This window comes from Carcharodon carcharias, chromosome 2 (assembly GCF_017639515.1).
Source record: "Carcharodon carcharias isolate sCarCar2 chromosome 2, sCarCar2.pri, whole genome shotgun sequence".
Classification (NCBI taxonomy): domain Eukaryota; kingdom Metazoa; phylum Chordata; class Chondrichthyes; order Lamniformes; family Lamnidae; genus Carcharodon; species Carcharodon carcharias.
The window spans coordinates 111485145-111502478 of NC_054468.1; the positions used below are offsets into that span (position 1 = coordinate 111485145).

The 17334-nt window shown below is 39.8% G+C and overlaps 1 protein-coding gene across 11 annotated transcripts in view; it reads right to left on the minus strand.

Moving 5' to 3' along the window:
* Positions 1–17334, minus strand: part of gpcpd1 (glycerophosphocholine phosphodiesterase 1) — a 75792-nt gene that overhangs the window by 42141 nt on the left and 16317 nt on the right. For 5 of the 11 annotated variants that reach the window (XM_041210342.1, XM_041210358.1, XM_041210323.1 and 2 more), the window contains 5 exons: positions 13672–13783; positions 13011–13099; positions 7268–7358; positions 6066–6150; positions 3041–3116 (listed from right to left, as the gene is read on the minus strand). In XM_041210342.1, coding sequence (XP_041066276.1) covers positions 3041–3116; positions 6066–6150; positions 7268–7358; positions 13011–13071 — 313 coding nt within the window. In that variant the 5' untranslated portion in view covers positions 13072–13099; positions 13672–13783. Of the gene's footprint in view, positions 1–3040; positions 3117–6065; positions 6151–7267; positions 7359–13010; positions 13100–13671; positions 13784–14965; positions 15012–16740; positions 16808–17334 lie in introns of all 11 variants that reach the window. The other 6 variants (XM_041210385.1, XM_041210375.1, XM_041210366.1 and 3 more) reach the window with 3 other exon arrangements.

Here is a 17334-nt window from a genome sequence, read left to right on the forward strand (position 1 = left end):
ATGCATGCATGACAATACCTGTTTCGCTTCAGCGTCCTTATGGCTTACTCCAGCATAGCAAAGGCAAAAAACCCACAAACTTAAAGGAATAGGTAAATTGTGTACAAAGGTCCCCTTGTCTCTAACAGAATTCGAATTATTTGAAGAGTTTTGTCACAAACAATGTCTCCTTTACAAAATAGTTAAGTACTAACACAGCTGTTGAGTCTCCAGAAGCCAAGTGCCATTCTTCTAAAAGTTTTCATAGAGTAGTGTGTTGGCTAGTTGCAGCCAAGTGCTACAGATATTTGATATCCAAAGCTGTTAACTATCTTTATGTTAGGTGCAAAATATGGGATTTAGTACATTCTCAGACACGAGACAGAATGTCAAAGCTATGCAATTGCTAAACTAATACAATTTTAAATTCTCCACTGGACATACTGGTCCCTGGTTCACCTTACATCTAGGGGTCAGGTTCAATCAAGCAGCTGCTAGAGGTAAAATGAAGAGGATGGTGCCGAATTCTATATCTTCATTAGCATCAGAAGCCAAAATGATACTGGAATTCCTGACTTAAGAACATATCGACAATAGTGAGAGGGCCAGTATCCTAGGATTGTATTCCGGTTTTAGCAGAATTACAACACTGACAATGGCGTGCTCTAGGAACATTTCTGTCAGAAGTTGGAAAATATCAATGAAAGGGGAGTACTGAGGCACTGGAAGAAAGCTGACTTTTCTTCAATAAAGAAATCAAGTCAGTCAGACATTCCAAACCACAGCTCGAGTGGTCTTTGGCCAGGGTAAGTGATAAGTTACCTTCACTGTGGCAATGTAAGGAAATCTAGTGGAGGGCCCAAAGGTGTCCCATTTTCCTGCAGCACCAAATATGGTATTGCCTCAACTACAGCAGTGACAACCTGGGAGAACTGGCTATCTAGTTCAGCATGCGTGCTCATCAAATCTTTTGCTCCATCTTTGAATACCTTTTAAGGCTAGGATAGACAGATTTTTGGTCTCCCAGGAAATGAAAGGATATGGGGAGTGGGCAGAAAAACAGAGTTGAAGCCCAAGATCAGCCATGATCATACTGAATGGCGGAGCAGGCTTGATGGGGGCTTTGTGGTCTATTCTTGTTCATATTTCTTGTGTTTCTTCAGGATCAGATGTTATATGGTGTTGCCCGTGCAGGTGATTACTTCTTATACATCCTGCTTCTAAATATTGTACTCACCTGTGACATGCAATTTAATTCTTCTCGATTTATAGCTCTTAGGTGCTTAATTGCTTTCTTCTTCTGTGTTTAACAATGCAAACCTTAATAAAAAACTTAACGGCAAATTAGGTGCAAAGCGGCACATTCAGTGGCAGCACGTGGAGAACAGCTAATGTGCTTTAGGTTTTGAAGAGGAAAGCGTAGCTGTGGTGCAGCACACTGAAACAGCAGCATGCTGTTTTGTGGAATGCTAGGCAGGGGCATGTATGCTGCATTCCTCAGCCTCAGCACACCGATTTTGCAACCCCCATTCCCTCAACTGTGGGAAGACCAGATTCTTCCCAATAGCTTATCCAGCTGGTTTCAGAGATGTAATGGAGGTAAAAGCTTATCACAGGAGGCCAAGAAAGTTAAGTAGAAGAATAGTTTAAGAGACACCTAAAAAAGTTGTATTTTGAAGAAATCTAAATCTTCCGATGGAATTACAGGTACAGAATATGCAATAGAAATCAGATCTATGAAATTTATTAAAAAGTTCCTTGGGATAAATTAAATAAACAAATAAATTAATGGTAAAATAAATCTACGTTGTACACTTAAGTTAAACAAATTTAGGGCCAATAAATTACATGCTGCCAACTTAAAATGTTAGATAAGCTAAAAAAAGTGGGAAAAAAATAGAAACATTAACATTAAACATTATTTCCACAAATGCAATGAGTATTAGTGCAAATGCAGCACAGTGGAGTACTTAACCCAACACAGCCACATGTAGCAGCACCATTTTAAATATTTGGAAAAAAAAAATTGTCTAGTCAAACGATGCAGTAATACATTGTTGACTAGCATGAATTGAAAACCAATATATGGCTTACATTGTAGCCAAGGTCAATTTGAGGTACACCATGATCTTGAAGTTAAAGTTTGCAGCATTTTCTAAGAAAACTTAATTCGGTCTTCTATGTTGATATTTAAATTGTACCACTCTGAAATGTAACTTTTCTTATTAGCAATGATTCAAGCTAAAGAGTGGCCCATGGATACAAATGATTAATGCTTCAATGAGGTAGGAAGCAAATCTGCACCCACAATTTCTCACATAGATAGTTCCAAATTACCAATGGGCAAAAAGAATCATAGCAAACAGAATGTGGCAGCTTTTTCCCAAGGAAGCAGTGGTGGTGGGGAGGGGGGTTGTGTGTGTCTGTGTAAAAGAGAGAGAGAGAGAAAGAAAGAGATCAAAAAAATGAAGAGATAACAGAGTACGTATCATGCCAGGCTAGGTTTGTTTATCCAAGTTGCCAGCATGACAGCAGCACAGAGTCTGTGACTACGCTATCTGTTGAACCTCCTGTATGAAGCATGGTGCTGAGAAAACCAGAAGGCAGAAAGAGGAAAGGAAATTAAAATTAGTTGGATTAATAACTTCCAGCGGAATAAACTTCTACTCAAACTTTTGAAGTGTGAGCCAATATCTTGCAGAGCTGACAAAACAGGTCTTTATGTTACTTAAGATTCTGTGATTTAGTTTCAAGGATCATTGTAAATGAAATCTTGGTTCAGAATGTCTGGGATACAGATCAAGAGAGTAACCTTACAGGAACACAAATGTAGGGAAAGGAAAATAAATGACTGTTTAGAAACGCTGATCACATTTTCTGTCCAACATGACAGACATTTGGTTCACAAAGAGTCAAAGTATATTGTGATAATAAAGACGGCGTTAAGTAATATATCTTTCAATTTAAAAATTAAATTGTCAGATGCTTAATTTTATCACATGTACCTCTGCTACTGCCAATCTGGCAGATAACAGAAACTCAATACACTGTAGTGACATACCCGACGGATTAAATGATCGTGGATGAGGATGAGTCTCCCACTTGTTGACTAGCACTTGCCGAAGATCAACAGGGTTCTGAGTCAAGTGATAAAAAGATTAAAGCCCTTTATAATAATACAAAAGGACTAGAAGAAAATGTAAGGTCAGAGGACAAGAGATATGTTTTTAACCACTTCCGGTAGAACGTTTACAAATTTTTCATTCTGTGCTTTTCAGGTAGTAATATGATTTCCTGAAATTACAGGTACTGAGGATAATAACCAATATTGAAACTGGATTGACCACAGTACAGTTTAATAACACAGCATATCAGAGCACCAACAGATGGTACCATAGGAGAGATGCAGATTTGAACTTCTTACTGAAGAGTTCCAATCTCACATTTCTGTCACAGGTCCCATCAATTCCCTACAGAGGAGAGAAAAGTTGGTAGGGAGTCCTATTGCCAGGTTGTCATGAGCCTCCAACTGGCTGTCTGACTAAACAGTAGTACTGGCAGATGCATAGGAACAGGCTGCCAGGTCTGCAGGAGGTGCATAGCCCAGCAAGACCTGAATAGGAAATAAAGTTTTAAATTATTTTTGTAAATCATCACACATACACCATACATACAATTACTAAATGCAGCTTAGGCTCACTCTTCAATATTACAAGTTAATTATTCTTTGATTACATCAAAAGATTGGTGAACCATAAAAACATTGATAGCTAAAAACTTTACTACAAAACAAACATAGTACCCTTCAAGCTACTTAGAGGATCAAGGTAGTACAGGTCGAGTATCCTTTATCCTCAAATCCAAAAACTGAGCACATCCAAAAACAACGCTTTTTGTTGAACCTCATTGACCTTTAGCGCAGGAAGTCCCTGACTCGAGCCGACACGAACCTCGCCAACCAGGCCCGACCTTTAGTGTGAGAAGTCTAATGTTTGTCTGCACTCAACACTAACCTCGCTGACACTGAACACTCTCCTCGAAGCAGGATCGCAGGTGGCACCATGGACGGGAACTTATTACAGGTACCCTGTATTTATTATTTAGCTAGGCTAGGCTACTGTTATCTAAGTAGGCCTAATCTTATATGTGGTATCCAAAAACCAAAACTATCTGAAATCTGAAATACAATCATCCCAGAGGATTTCTGAAAAAGGATACTTGACCTGTATATGGATTACAACTTTCACCCGTGGGATCAATGTGAAGCAAGATATCAGTCTGAAGCCAGCAGGGGCTAATGAGACAAGTCTCCTCCCTCTGCCTGATCTTTAGAATCTACACAAAAGAGTTAGGTTAGCTTCAGTGCAGTTTAAGTGTATGGCCCCTGACAAAAGTTTCCTCCACTTCTGGCTTTACTTGTAACATTTCTCACAGCAACAACGATAGCAGTTGTGGGAAATGGAGAAAGAAAAATTATTGGGCAAAGCAGAGGGTGTGGCAGAGTAAAAAATGTTGCAATGCATAAATCCTGGGAGTACCTAATGCTATTGTTAGGCACTGAAAAGTGATATAGTGTTGCCTTGTTAGGACCTCACTAACCTTGAGGAGCACAAGAAAATTAAAAACACAAGCAAGCTTTAATATTCCTTAGGTATTCTTTCTGAAGCATCAACCAGTTCATTACAAGTTTTAAATAAATAAATTTGGTAAAATTATTAAAATAACAGAAAAATCTACAGCATTCACTTGAGATTATCTGGGCCTGTATGGACATCTGATGGTTAATACTAACAATACAATTTTTAAAAATAATCAAAATGGCCACATGCATAAGCACAAATAATGAAAAAAATTGGGATATTTCTAAATGTTTCAGTTTTGGTTAAAACAAAAGATAAAATTAAATCAGTGTTGTCACTAGGTTGATCTGACATAACGCCCAATACTAAAAAGTTTCCACTTAAGCCGACAATACCCTTTATTCAGCTCAAACTTTGTCCACCATCAACAGCAAGAAGCCTGAAATGGCCAGTGCCTTAAGGTTATATTGCTCAAATGCTCTTTCCTGACAACTCCTCCATCGAAAGAAAATTTCCACAAAACCACCATTGTGCTTACAGAAATCCTAGTGGCAACACTGATAAATAGCTTAACTTTCTTTTATTTCAAACAGTTTGTGTTGATTTGTATATTTTGGTTAGAGTCGCAATTGATTTTATTTTTCTTTCTTAAAAACACATTCCATTGTTAGTGCATTCTGAGGAAGTCCAATTAAGTTAAAACTGAAGCACTCAGGTTATTAACTCCTCTACATGTTGCCAAGCTTCACTTAAAAAAGCATTGAAAGATGTAAAATAAACTTGCAACATGCTGATCATTAAAAAAACTAATAGCAATAACTCTTTAAAGAAGCTAATTGATTGCCAATTGAGAGAAAGAAAGATGATGCAACAGATTATTTACTGCTGCGAATGAACCAACCATGTAAAAACATAATGCAAAATTATAGGAAGGGATGTGGGTCAAGTCTATACATTTGCTGAAGGAGAATCTTTGACACAATCTGGAGTGAAGTTGCCAATGCAGAACAAGAGAACTGAACAGATTAGCATACTACACTACCTCTACTAGTTAATCCATAATTTATTTTAGGCTTAACCAGAAGTAGCAAGATATTATCAGTCAATATTATAGATAGCACCCATTGCATAGATGGATGGATTAAGGACAAGAATTTTTAGTAACAGAAATCGTTAAGCCAGAAAAGCAACGTTTTTCCTTGCCATTTCTCTCTCTTTACCCCCTGTAGAATTAACTGACATTTGCTGTCATACATAAAATGAAAAGGGCAATTCATGTGTATAGAGCGCAATCCTGTCCTTTCTTCAGGAGGGAGGGAGAGAGAAATGGAAATACCAGACAACAAAACTTTGTCCAAACCATACTCACCTCCTAGATTCTGCTTACACAATTGTGTGTTTGAGAGCAAATCATCCACTACATTCTCTAGCAGCATTCCCAAAACAATAAAACCCATCATATATTAGACTTATATCATTTAGTACTGTCCAGAAAATGTATCTTACCTTGGGTTCCATGACGTAACATTTAAAATAGCGATATTGGAAAAGAACGGTTCTTGGGAGAATGACCGTTGCCCTCCACATTAGGCTGCAGAAAAATGGCAGAAACATCATCTTAAGATGATCATTTGATTTTGCATTCCATGGCTGTCACAAACCAAACTGGTTAGAGCCTTTAAAGCACAAGTGAACAGTTAGCTACCATTTAGGATCAGAAGGGTGTGCAAAATTGCAGGTAGATTAAAGATTTATAGCAGGGAAAAATGTATTGGAATAAAAATATTAAGTTTGTAACCCAAATACTAAGTACATCATTGAAACTCTAAAGTGCTAGCTGACTTAGAGGAAATACAGAACTTGGTGAGTGGAGATAATTGATCCAGATATAAAAGTTGCCAAAGCAATTAATTCCATGAGGCTCCTGACCTCCCTATGATTCTACCATATTTTGCCTTTTTAAAAACCCAGATAAAAGTACGAAAACACACAAGAGGCACTGAAAATCATATCAAAACTTGAAACTGTCAAACCCTGGGGAAAAGAGGGCGGCTAATTGAAATTAAGAACCTTATACGTTCATTCACTTGAGACCTAAGCCACGAACAAGCCATACATCAATAATCACAGGCAAAGGCAGAATTACTGGACTCCTGAAACCAGGTTTAATCAAAAGAATCGAGGAGAACCTGCCTTTAACTGTCAAAGGCAAAGGGCAAAAATGTGAGAAGCGTTACCACTCAATTTTATCAGTAAAGTAGGAAAAAATATCTGATCAAACCAGTCCCTTTTCAATATTACTTAAAGGTGTATCTTGTAACAAGGCAATTTGCAGATTTCCTTCAACTCTGCACAGTATATTTTCCTCACTTGAACAGAATTAAAATTAATGAAATATACTAGCCACAATTGTGTCAAAATATCCACCTTTCCAACATCATGGACCCTAACTTAGATAGTTTAATTACACCCATAGCAATAATTGATACAGGCTATGCCTCCAATTTGATCTTCCGAAAAAGATCAACAGTAGGAAAAATAAATGACAGAAAACATATGCTAAGAGAAACAAATATTTTGAACTAGAACGACAGAAATAGGTTAGGTAGCTGGCAAATTAAGAAATTGGAATTGTTGTACTGCACTTAAGACACTTCCATAAATCTGGGCATTTTATCCGGCAGCAATTCATCCTCTTTGACGCTTACCTATCATTTAGATCTGGTTCCAGAAGCACCGCTCTCTGAGGATACCAACTGCCGAGTGCAGCTGAATTTCCACATACTGCAAACACTTCACCTAAGGTGCAAAGGAGAAAAATGTTAACTTGAAGGAACAGCAGACATGGGCTCAAACACTAACAGGTCAAATACACAAAGTATAGACTTTGTCACAAGAACTCTGATCACTAGGCTCCCTCCAGTAGCACTGACACACCCTATTTTTTTAAGCTGTCCTTGCCCCCAGTTTCATTTTATTCTTCATATCATCCGATGCCTCAACAAAAAAAGTGTCTCTTTCTTTCAGATGCAAAGGAATGCAAGCTCCAACAACTTATTGACACCAATGCCCATCCAGGACCCTCCACCCCTGCCCGTCCCTCTGTCCCATCCCGTCTTCCAATCCCAGCCCTGGCTGTGTATTTACCATATCCTCTGACCTTCACCTCTCTGAACGTTCAGTGCTCAGCAAAGGACTTAGTTTCATACCCTTATGCCTTCACCTTAATGAATTTTGGGCTCGGCACAATGCTGAACTCTTCTTCTGCCGTCTTCATCTCCATGCTCACTTCTGTGGGCAGGAGTCCTCTCCCCGTTCAACGGATCCTTTTACCCGCCGCCAATATTCTCCCTCCACCTTGTCCCCTCCCTCTGGATTTTTACCTGCTCTTGATCTTTTCATTAAGAACTGTTGGCGTGAGATCAGTCGTCTCAATTTCTCTGCTCCTCTCACCCACTCTAACCTGTCTCTCTCTGAACTTGTTGCACTCCATTCTCTCAGGTCCAACCCTGACTTTGTCATCAAATCCGCTGACAAAGGTGGTACCTATTGTTGTCTGGCGCACTGACCTCTACCTCGCAGAGGCTGAGCGTCAACTCGCAGACACTTCCTCCTACCTCCCCCTGGACCATGACCCCACCACTGAACATTAAGCCATTGTTTCTAGAACTGTCACTGACCTCATCTCCTCTGGAGATCTTCCCTCCACAGCTTCCAACCTCAGTCTCCCAACCTCGGACAGCCCGCTTCTACCTCCCACCCAAAATCCACAAACAAGACTGTCCCGGCAGACCGATCAAGTCAGCCTGTTCCTGCCCCACGGAACTCATTTCTTGCTATCTTGACTTCATTCTCTCTCCCCTCGGCCAGTCTCTTCCCACCTACATCCGCAAATCCTCTCACGTCCTACATCATACCAACAATTTCCAGTTCCCTGGCCCCAACTGCCACTTCTTCACCGTGAAAGTCCAATCCTTCTACACCATCCCCCACCAGGATGGTCTGAGGGTTCTCCGCTTCTTCCTCGAACAGAGGCCTGAACAATCCCCATCCACCAGCACTCTCCTCTGTCTGGCTGAACTTGTGTTCTCACTGAACAATTCTCCTTAAACTCATCTCACTTCCTCCAAATAAAAGGTGTGGCTATGGGTACCCGCATGGGCCCCAGTTATGCCTGTCTCTTTATGGGGTATGTGGAACATTCCTTGTTCCAGTCCTACTCAGGCCTCCCCCCACAATTTTCTCCAGTACATCGATGATTACTTCAGTGCCGCTTCATGCTCTCGTCTGGACCTGGAAAAATGTATTAACTTAGCTTCCAATGTCCAGCCCTCCATTTTCACGTGGTCCATCACTGACACTTCCCTTCCCTTCCTTGACCTCTCAGTCTCAATTTCTGGTGATAGACTATCCACCAATATCCATTACAAGCCTATCGACTCCCACAGCTACCTCGACTACAGCTCCTCACACCCCGCTTCCTGTAAGGACTCCATCCCATTCTCTCAATTCTTTTGCCTCCGTCGCATGATGTCACTTTCAAAAACAGTTCCCCTGACGTGTTTTCCTTAACCGAGATTTTCCACCCACAGTGATTGACAGGGCCTTCAACCGTGTCCGGCCCATCTCCCGCACATCCACCCTCACCCTCTTTCCTCTCCCTCCCAGAACCATGCTAGGGCCCCTCTTGTCTTCATTTATCACCCCAGCAGCCTCCGCATTCAAAGGATCATCCTCCTCCATTTCCGCCAACTCCAGCATGATGCCACCATCAAACACATCTTCCCTTCACCCCCCAGGGAGGCTTTCCATAGGGATCGTTCCCTCTGGGATACCCTCCAACACCCCTTACACTTCAACCCCCTCCCAAGGCAGCTTCCCATGCAACCGCAAAAGGTGCAACACCTGCCCCTTCACTTCCCCCCTCCTCACCGTCCAAGGGCCCAAACATTCCTTCCAAGTGAAGCAGCATTTCATTTGCACTTTCCTCAATTTAGTCTACTGCATTCGCTGCTCCCAATGCGGTCTCCTCTACATTGGAGAGACCAAACGCAGACTGGGTGACCGCTTTGCGGAACACCTTCGGTCTGTCCGCAAGAATGACCCAGACCTCCCCATCGCTTGCCATTTCAACACACCACCCTGCTCTCATGCCCACATGTCTGTCCTTGGCCTGCTGCAATGTTCCAGTGAAGCTCAACGTAAACTGGAGGAACAGCACCTCATTTTCTGACTAGGCACTATACAACCTTCCGGACTTAATATTGAGTTCAACAATTTCAGATCATGAACTCTCTCCTCCCCACCCGCTTTCCGACCCTCCTTTTTCCAATAATTTATATATTTTTTTTACAAATATATTTTTCTTTTCCCACTTACTTTTAAATTTATTTCAACCTATTGTTTCATCTCCACCTTTTAGCCCATTTCGATCCCTTCCCCCCACCCCACCCTCACTAGGGCTATCTGCCACTAGCTTGTCCTGCTTACTGCCCTTAATGTCCCCATTAGCACATTCCTTAGATAATATCACCAAACCCTTGTCCTTTTGTCTATGACATCTTTGGCAGTCTCTTCTTGGCCTCCACCTATCACTGACTCCTATCGAGCTCTACCTGTCCCCACCTCTACTAGCTTACATTTCACCTCATTTCTATATTTCTTAGTTCTGATGAAGGGTCATATGGACTCGAAACGTGAAATGTAACCCTCTCCGCAGATGCTGTCAGACCTGAGTTTTTCCTGGTATTTTTATTTTTGCACTTGGCTTAGATGTTGACTATCTAAATAACTCAGTAGCCGAGTTACAATTGATTGGCTTATGCTTTCTTTGGTTAAGTTAAACTAATCACACTATAAAATCAGATGCAATCCAAAGCTGTACCCCATAAGCATTTATACAAAGAACTCAGCATAAAACAATTTCCATTTCTTCTTTTTAATCTATTTCAATATTAATATAGCTAATGTTGCTAAAGAAACAATTACACAAAAAAAGATAAGACTGCCTCAGGGAAGCCAAGTCTACAGAAAGAAATCCAGCAATGACTGAGGGAGGAACCTACTCCCATAGCACTTATGTCACATCCCAGGCATCTGGTAGCGCCACAGGCACTATTTAATAAGGGGCACTTGGCAAATAAATTTTTCCCCCTTTAGATCAATATGAAGTCAAGTAGCAATAGCTTGCAGAATTAGATGTTGAACTAGAAATACTTTAAGTGAACTTTGCAAATTCCAATATGCCAGGCTGTACCCTTTAGATTGACTGCAAGTTACCAATTTCTCAAACTACCAAAAGATGTTTAAATAAACTTCTGAACTTCCAGAATAAAAAACCAACAAGTCTCCTGTTCTTTCTTGAACTTAAAAGGTAATAACATCAAAACCCAAACCCAGAATTTCCTAGGCTGGCAGTCTCTTCCTATAACCTTACAAATACCACCTTCTATACTAAGCTGTTCAACATATATCTTGGTTGCACACTTCAAATGCACCTAGAAAACATTTCACTTTAACTATTTAAAACCCAAAGATAATGGATAATTTGGCACCTTTAAAAAGGGAGAAGCCAAATCTCTTAGCACCTTTGCACTGCTTAATGCCAATGATTTATTTTTCACTATCTTCCAACAAACAAAAAAGTGCTTGAGCTCAAGATACCAAAGACAATCTCTTGAACATTGGAAGTTTATTTTAAGTTAATTATTGGACACTACAAAAACAAAAAAATGCTACTGATCTGCAGGACTGTAGGAGGCTGCTACTCAAGAACAAGAAAGAATCAGTTTGCCATCTGGGTACTGCAAGAGCACAAAATATCAAAGGAACTAAACATTTTTCTCAGAGAACCCTTGGACTGTGGGTACATCAATGTTTCAGTGTGCAATTGGAAATATATGAGATTGTAAACTTAAAACATATTGTTAATTAGCTTACAAACTTTTTGATATATAGCGCACTACCCTAGGAATAATTTAATTGAAAGATTAAAAAGTATTCAATTTTTCTAGTATGTGAAAATTGAGCTGTGCGAAACCATTTACTTGGCGTAACCTGGCTGCATGCAGGTGGTGTCTGAAGAAAAATTTTAAACCATTCCCAATTTTTGTAACGAATCTACAATTTAGTGCTATAGATTGTAAGCTTCACCACAAATCAATATTAGAATAGAATAACTGGATTCTTTGCCTCTTTCTCAGCCCTTTTTAGACTATCAACGACTTTTTGTTATTTTGGAAACATTCAGAAAAATAACTATAGGACCATTAATTTGGAGGTTGCTGCGTCTTGGGTGAGGGAAAGACCTATTCGCTTTCATTAGATTACATGTAGGATTTCTATTCCAGGAGACTAATTCATCAGTCACAAGATACTTTTAGAACAGACTAAGCTACCAAACCATAGAAGCAGATGATAACAGAAAATAGTTGGACTGCCTAAACAACAGGAGCTTTTACCAATTCAAGAAAGGTTTAAACAGATTTATGAAACAGCCTTTCAAAAACATGAACACACTTCTTGCAAGTGGAATGGCAGCTTGGTCTTTACTGGACAGTCTTTCAAAGAACAATGCAAATGTTCTGATCAGAGAGCTGTAACTGCTGTAATTGTCAAAACCATAAGTAGCTCACGCATCCAAAGTGCTGGATTCGATATTTGTAAACCACTTTGAAATATAGCCTTACCTGTGAGTAGTTTGCAAGACAGAGAAGCATTTTACAAAACTTACTGTCCATAATTTGAGTAAGAAATACTCATAAGCAAGCCAATGGCCAAATGGCAAATGTTGCTTGCATTAAGGGTACTCAAACTGAAGAGACAAGCACAATGTTGGGCTGTTAATAATCAAATGCATTGAACTCATTCACATTTAAATTAACATCTGGATCAAAAGAAAGACATATTTTAGCAATGCTACCACGGAAGTACTGCCAATTAAAATAAACATAGGCAATCATGATTTATCCATTAAAAATGTTCATACGTCTATTTAAGAAAAAAGCGGAAACAATGATCAGAAATGGTCATACTGGAGCAAAGGGGAAAAAAAATTCTGACTAATATTATTTAAAGGAAAGAACATTATGACAAATCACTGCCTTGTGTCAGATTTATTGCACAAGGAACAATTTACCAGTACTACTTCCCTGTGATTCACAAGCATATAGCTAAACTCGAAGTAACTTTGTTGCATAATTGCCCTCCACACAAAAACTGTTCATATTAATTTAAATCTAAACTGGTTAAAAAAGGCAAGCATGGCAGGAAACTGGAACAAATATTGTAAAAATTTAATACTGCGTGAGGAATTGCTGAATATGGCATTTATTCCCTTTCTGATGGAGACCTGCATCCACATTTGTGATTTCATTCAGATGTTTCATGGTCTCTTCTACTTCAGAAAGAAGTTGTGCAGTATTCTCAACATAATAATCTCTTGTAGAATACCTGGAAGCGTAACGCCCTTTATTTCGAAAGTGACCTGTGAAGTGAACATGCTTGCCAACATCGAGGTACAATTGAATGGCTGATGTTACCTAGAGTAAAAACACAGGTTAACTGAATTGTTACAACAGTATCAAACATATGGAAAAGCTGTGCTGTCTGTGGTGACAAATACTACTGAACTAGTCATTTATGGCATTTACAAAAGGTACTAGAACTAATCAGATTGCAAAATCCTCTATTAACACAATCAAAGTCCCTCTCAGCTAGTCACAGCACTGAGCTTTGACCGCAGCTGTGTTGCTGTGAGAGATGTTAAGTTGAGGTCAAGTTTCTCCCACTTTGAGTCACACTCATGCACTGACGTTATTGAGTTTAAGAGCAGATCACCAAAACCTTTTGTGGTAGTTAGCCTATGGTCAATCAATGTAACACTCACCTTCATGCAGCAGTCGATTGCTAATCAATTCTCCAATTTATCTTTCCCAAATCAATAAAGAACACACTTCTGTCTTGTTGAAAATCTTTACAATTTCTAAAGAACATTTTTAGAAATTCTGATACTCCTAAGTAAGCACGTAAAAGGAAATCTCTACATAAGTTCTACTGCAATGCTTATTTAAATCCCAATAGTGTCTTGACTGAAACCTTTTCAAATACTTACAAAGAACTCCAAGCTTTTCGATTATTAGAGCTGAGAAAATAAGTCTTCAAAATTGCCATGTAACCACTGTGTCTGTGAAGTTACCATTCAAATCGCAGTAAAGTATCACCACCTGCACAACAGACAATGTATTGTAATATCATTAATATCTGCCAACCTCACTTTGGTAAAGTACTGAATCTGTATTTGGGTGCTGTAAATCAAATAACGGTGGCCTAAGAGACCTTTCTGTCTTTACATACTTGCACTTCAGTGCCACTGCAGTATAGTTCTTGAGCTTTCAGAATAATGCAGATCACTGCATATAAGTCGACCCGACATACAAGGTGACCCCATTTTTTTTTTTTTAAAAACACCAAAAATCACACTTTTGCACATACTCAGCATAAAGCCCGACCCCCTTTTCAGCTAAGCAATGCTTTACTGGCATTAGTAGTAGTCGGCCTCAAGTTTTCACCCAGAAATGCATATTTTACTTATCTGTAAGTTGACACACGGGATCACGCGTAGTTACTGGTTGCAAAGATGCAGAGTCTCTCTCTCACACACACGGCATGGCAAGTGCAAAAATAATAAATTACAAAGTTGGATTCAAGCTAAAAGTCATAAGATTTACTAACTTGTCAAATAACTACTGTATCAAGAGAAGTCAGTGCTAGTGAGAAATTGCCATGAGAATGGAAGAAAACAGAATCCACCTGGAAGATACCACCCAAGATCAAATTGCCATCAGAACAGGGACCAGCCACTGTCCTGAACTTGAGAAACACAGGATCGGTGCCGGAAACTCAGCCATTTACAATCTGCATCAATGACTTGCATGTAGGGACCAAATGCATGGTAGCTAAGTTTGCTGATGACACAAAGATAAGTAGGAAAGTAAGTTGTCAAGAAGACAAATGATCTAAAAAGGGATTTAGATAGGTTAAATGAATGGGCAAAAATTTGGCAGAAGGCAAATAATGCGGGAAAATGTGAACTTGTCCACATTAGCAGGAAGAATAGAAAAACAGCATGTTACTTGTACGGAGACAGCAGAGCTCTCCGGTAGTGGGGTCTGGATGTCCTGGTATAAGAATAATAAAAAGTTAGCCTGCAGGTGCAGCAAGTGATTCAAAAGGCAAATGGAATGTTGGTATTTGTTGCAAGGGAAATGGAATGTAAAATTAGGGAAGTCTTGCTACAACTGTACAGGGCCTTTTTTTGTTAGACAACATCTGGAGTACTAAGTTTTGATCTCATTACTTAAAGGATATAACTGCATTAGAAGCAGTTCAGAGAAGGTTCACTTAACTGATTCCAGGGAACATTGAGCAGGTTGACTCTATACCCATCAGATTCTAGAAGAATAAGAAATGATCTTACTGAAACATGTTAGAGGGGACTTAAGTTGGTGGATGCTGAGGAGATGTTTCCCCTTGTGGGAGCACCTAGGACTTAGGGGACAGAGTTTAAAGATCAGGGGTTTCCCATTTAAGGCTGAGATAGGGAGAATTTTTTCCTAAGGGTTGAAAATCTGGAATTCTCTTCCTCAGAGAGCAGTGCAGACTGGAATATATTCCTGTCTGAGTCAGATAGATTTTTGATCGACAAGGGAGTCAAGAGTTATGGGGGATGCACAGGAAAGTGGAGTTGAGGCCACAATTAGCTATGATCTTACCGAATGGCGGAGCATGGTCAAAGGGCCAAATGGCCTACTCCTGCTCCTAATTCATGTATCGGAATGAGGCCTCAAAAAACATCAGAATGGGTACATTGTTACCAGAAATGGAATACATTATATGTGCACTTAAGTGGGCCAAAACAAACCCCATGTTCAGTAAAGATTTCAGACCAAAAGCTAGGATTGGTGCAGCTGCTTTATGGAACAAACAAACAAACAAATCTAGTGTTGTGACAGAAGACCAAGATAGCTCAGAGATCACCAAGAGATCTCAATGCCAAAATTACTAGTTTCCAGGGTCCATCGTCAGACAGCAGGAAAAACACAAGTACCCAGTAAGTCACATCAGCAACATGGATGAAGTACCCATTTAATTTTTATATGCCCCAAATTAGGAAAATAAACTGACTACATGACACCAATTTAAGTCTGCTTCAGTAATCAATGGGCAATGGGTGGTGCATAGGGCAATGCTTGAGTGTAGAATGGATGAGGCACCCAAACTACATGACAAAGCAGGCAAAGTTTTGTTACTTCCATCTGCTTAAGCACTTGGCACGTCATAACATTCAAGGCTATGGGCCAAGTGCTGGTAAATGGGATTAGGTAGGTAGGTCAGGTGTTTCTCACATGTCGGTGCAGACTCGATGGGCAGAAGGGCCTCTTCTGCACTGTGATTCTGTATAAGAGCAGCCATTTATGATTTGCCCTTCTATTTCAACATCCCACATCAGCGCCAAAGGATGAAGCCGCATCCACTCATCACTGGATGGAAAATTGGAGCAAACAACTCCTGAAATTTTCATAAAATATTCATTGAAACTATTAAATGTTTAAGTTTGTGCCAAGTTACTTGTGAATGTAGGATAAAACTTGCACAGTTCAAGTGCCAATACAAATCTTACACACTTCAAAACACAGATGAGCATAAATGCACCACGAGAAATTCAATGATGTATCCAGACTGCATCAATTTTATCCAGTAAGTGGACTGACTTGAAAACTTCATGTATCTTGGTTCATAACAAAAACGAATATATTGTACATTAGAATTAAAAGGAAATTAGTTTCAGCAACACACATGCACATATATATATTATAAACCTGTCAACTTTTGTGTATGTTATCCATGGAGCTGTGCCCATTTGAGGCAAAAACAACTTAAGCATAAGTATATTGTCACACTTTTGGTTGGATATCATGTGTAGTGTAATGTCAAATCACTGTAAAGATCCAAGGGAGACTTGAGCCTTTGGGCAATTTTTAAACCTCGCTGATCTAAAACATATAAACATTTAAAATTTAACATGTAAATGAGCATGTGTCTTTCATACATGTACAAATCAGAATCATTTGACAGTTGAGGTTTCAGCCAGGCAGTGTAAACAAGGCAAAAACAGAATTACCTGGAAAAACTCAGCAGGTCTGGCAGCATCGGCGGAGAAAAGAGTTGACGTTTCGAGTCTTCATGACCTTTCAACAGAAATGATTTTTCTTTACAAGGAGGAGTGAAACATAGCTGGTTTAAGGTGGGGCGGGGGGGAGGAGGAGGAGGAGGTGTTGTAGGGACAAGCAAGCAGTGTTAGGAGCAGATCATCAAAAGATGTCACAGACAAAAGAATGCAGAGGTGTTGAAGTTGGTGCTATTATCTAAACGAATGTGCTAATTAAGAATGGATGGTAGGGCATTCAAGGTATGGGTCTAGTGGGGGTGGGGAGGCATAAAAGATTTAAAAATAATGGAAATAGGTGGGAAAAGAAAAATCTATATAAATTATTGGAAAAAAAAGGAAGGGGGAAGAAACAGAAAGGGAGTGGGGATGGAAGAGGGAGCTCAAGATCTAAAGTTGTTGAATTCAATATTCAGTCCAGAAGGCTGTAAAGTGCCTAGTCGGAAGATGATGTGCTGTTCCTCCAGCTTGCGTTGGGCTTCACTGGGACAATGCAGCAGGCCAAGGACAGACATGTGGGCAAGAGAGCAGGGTGGAGTGTTAAAATGG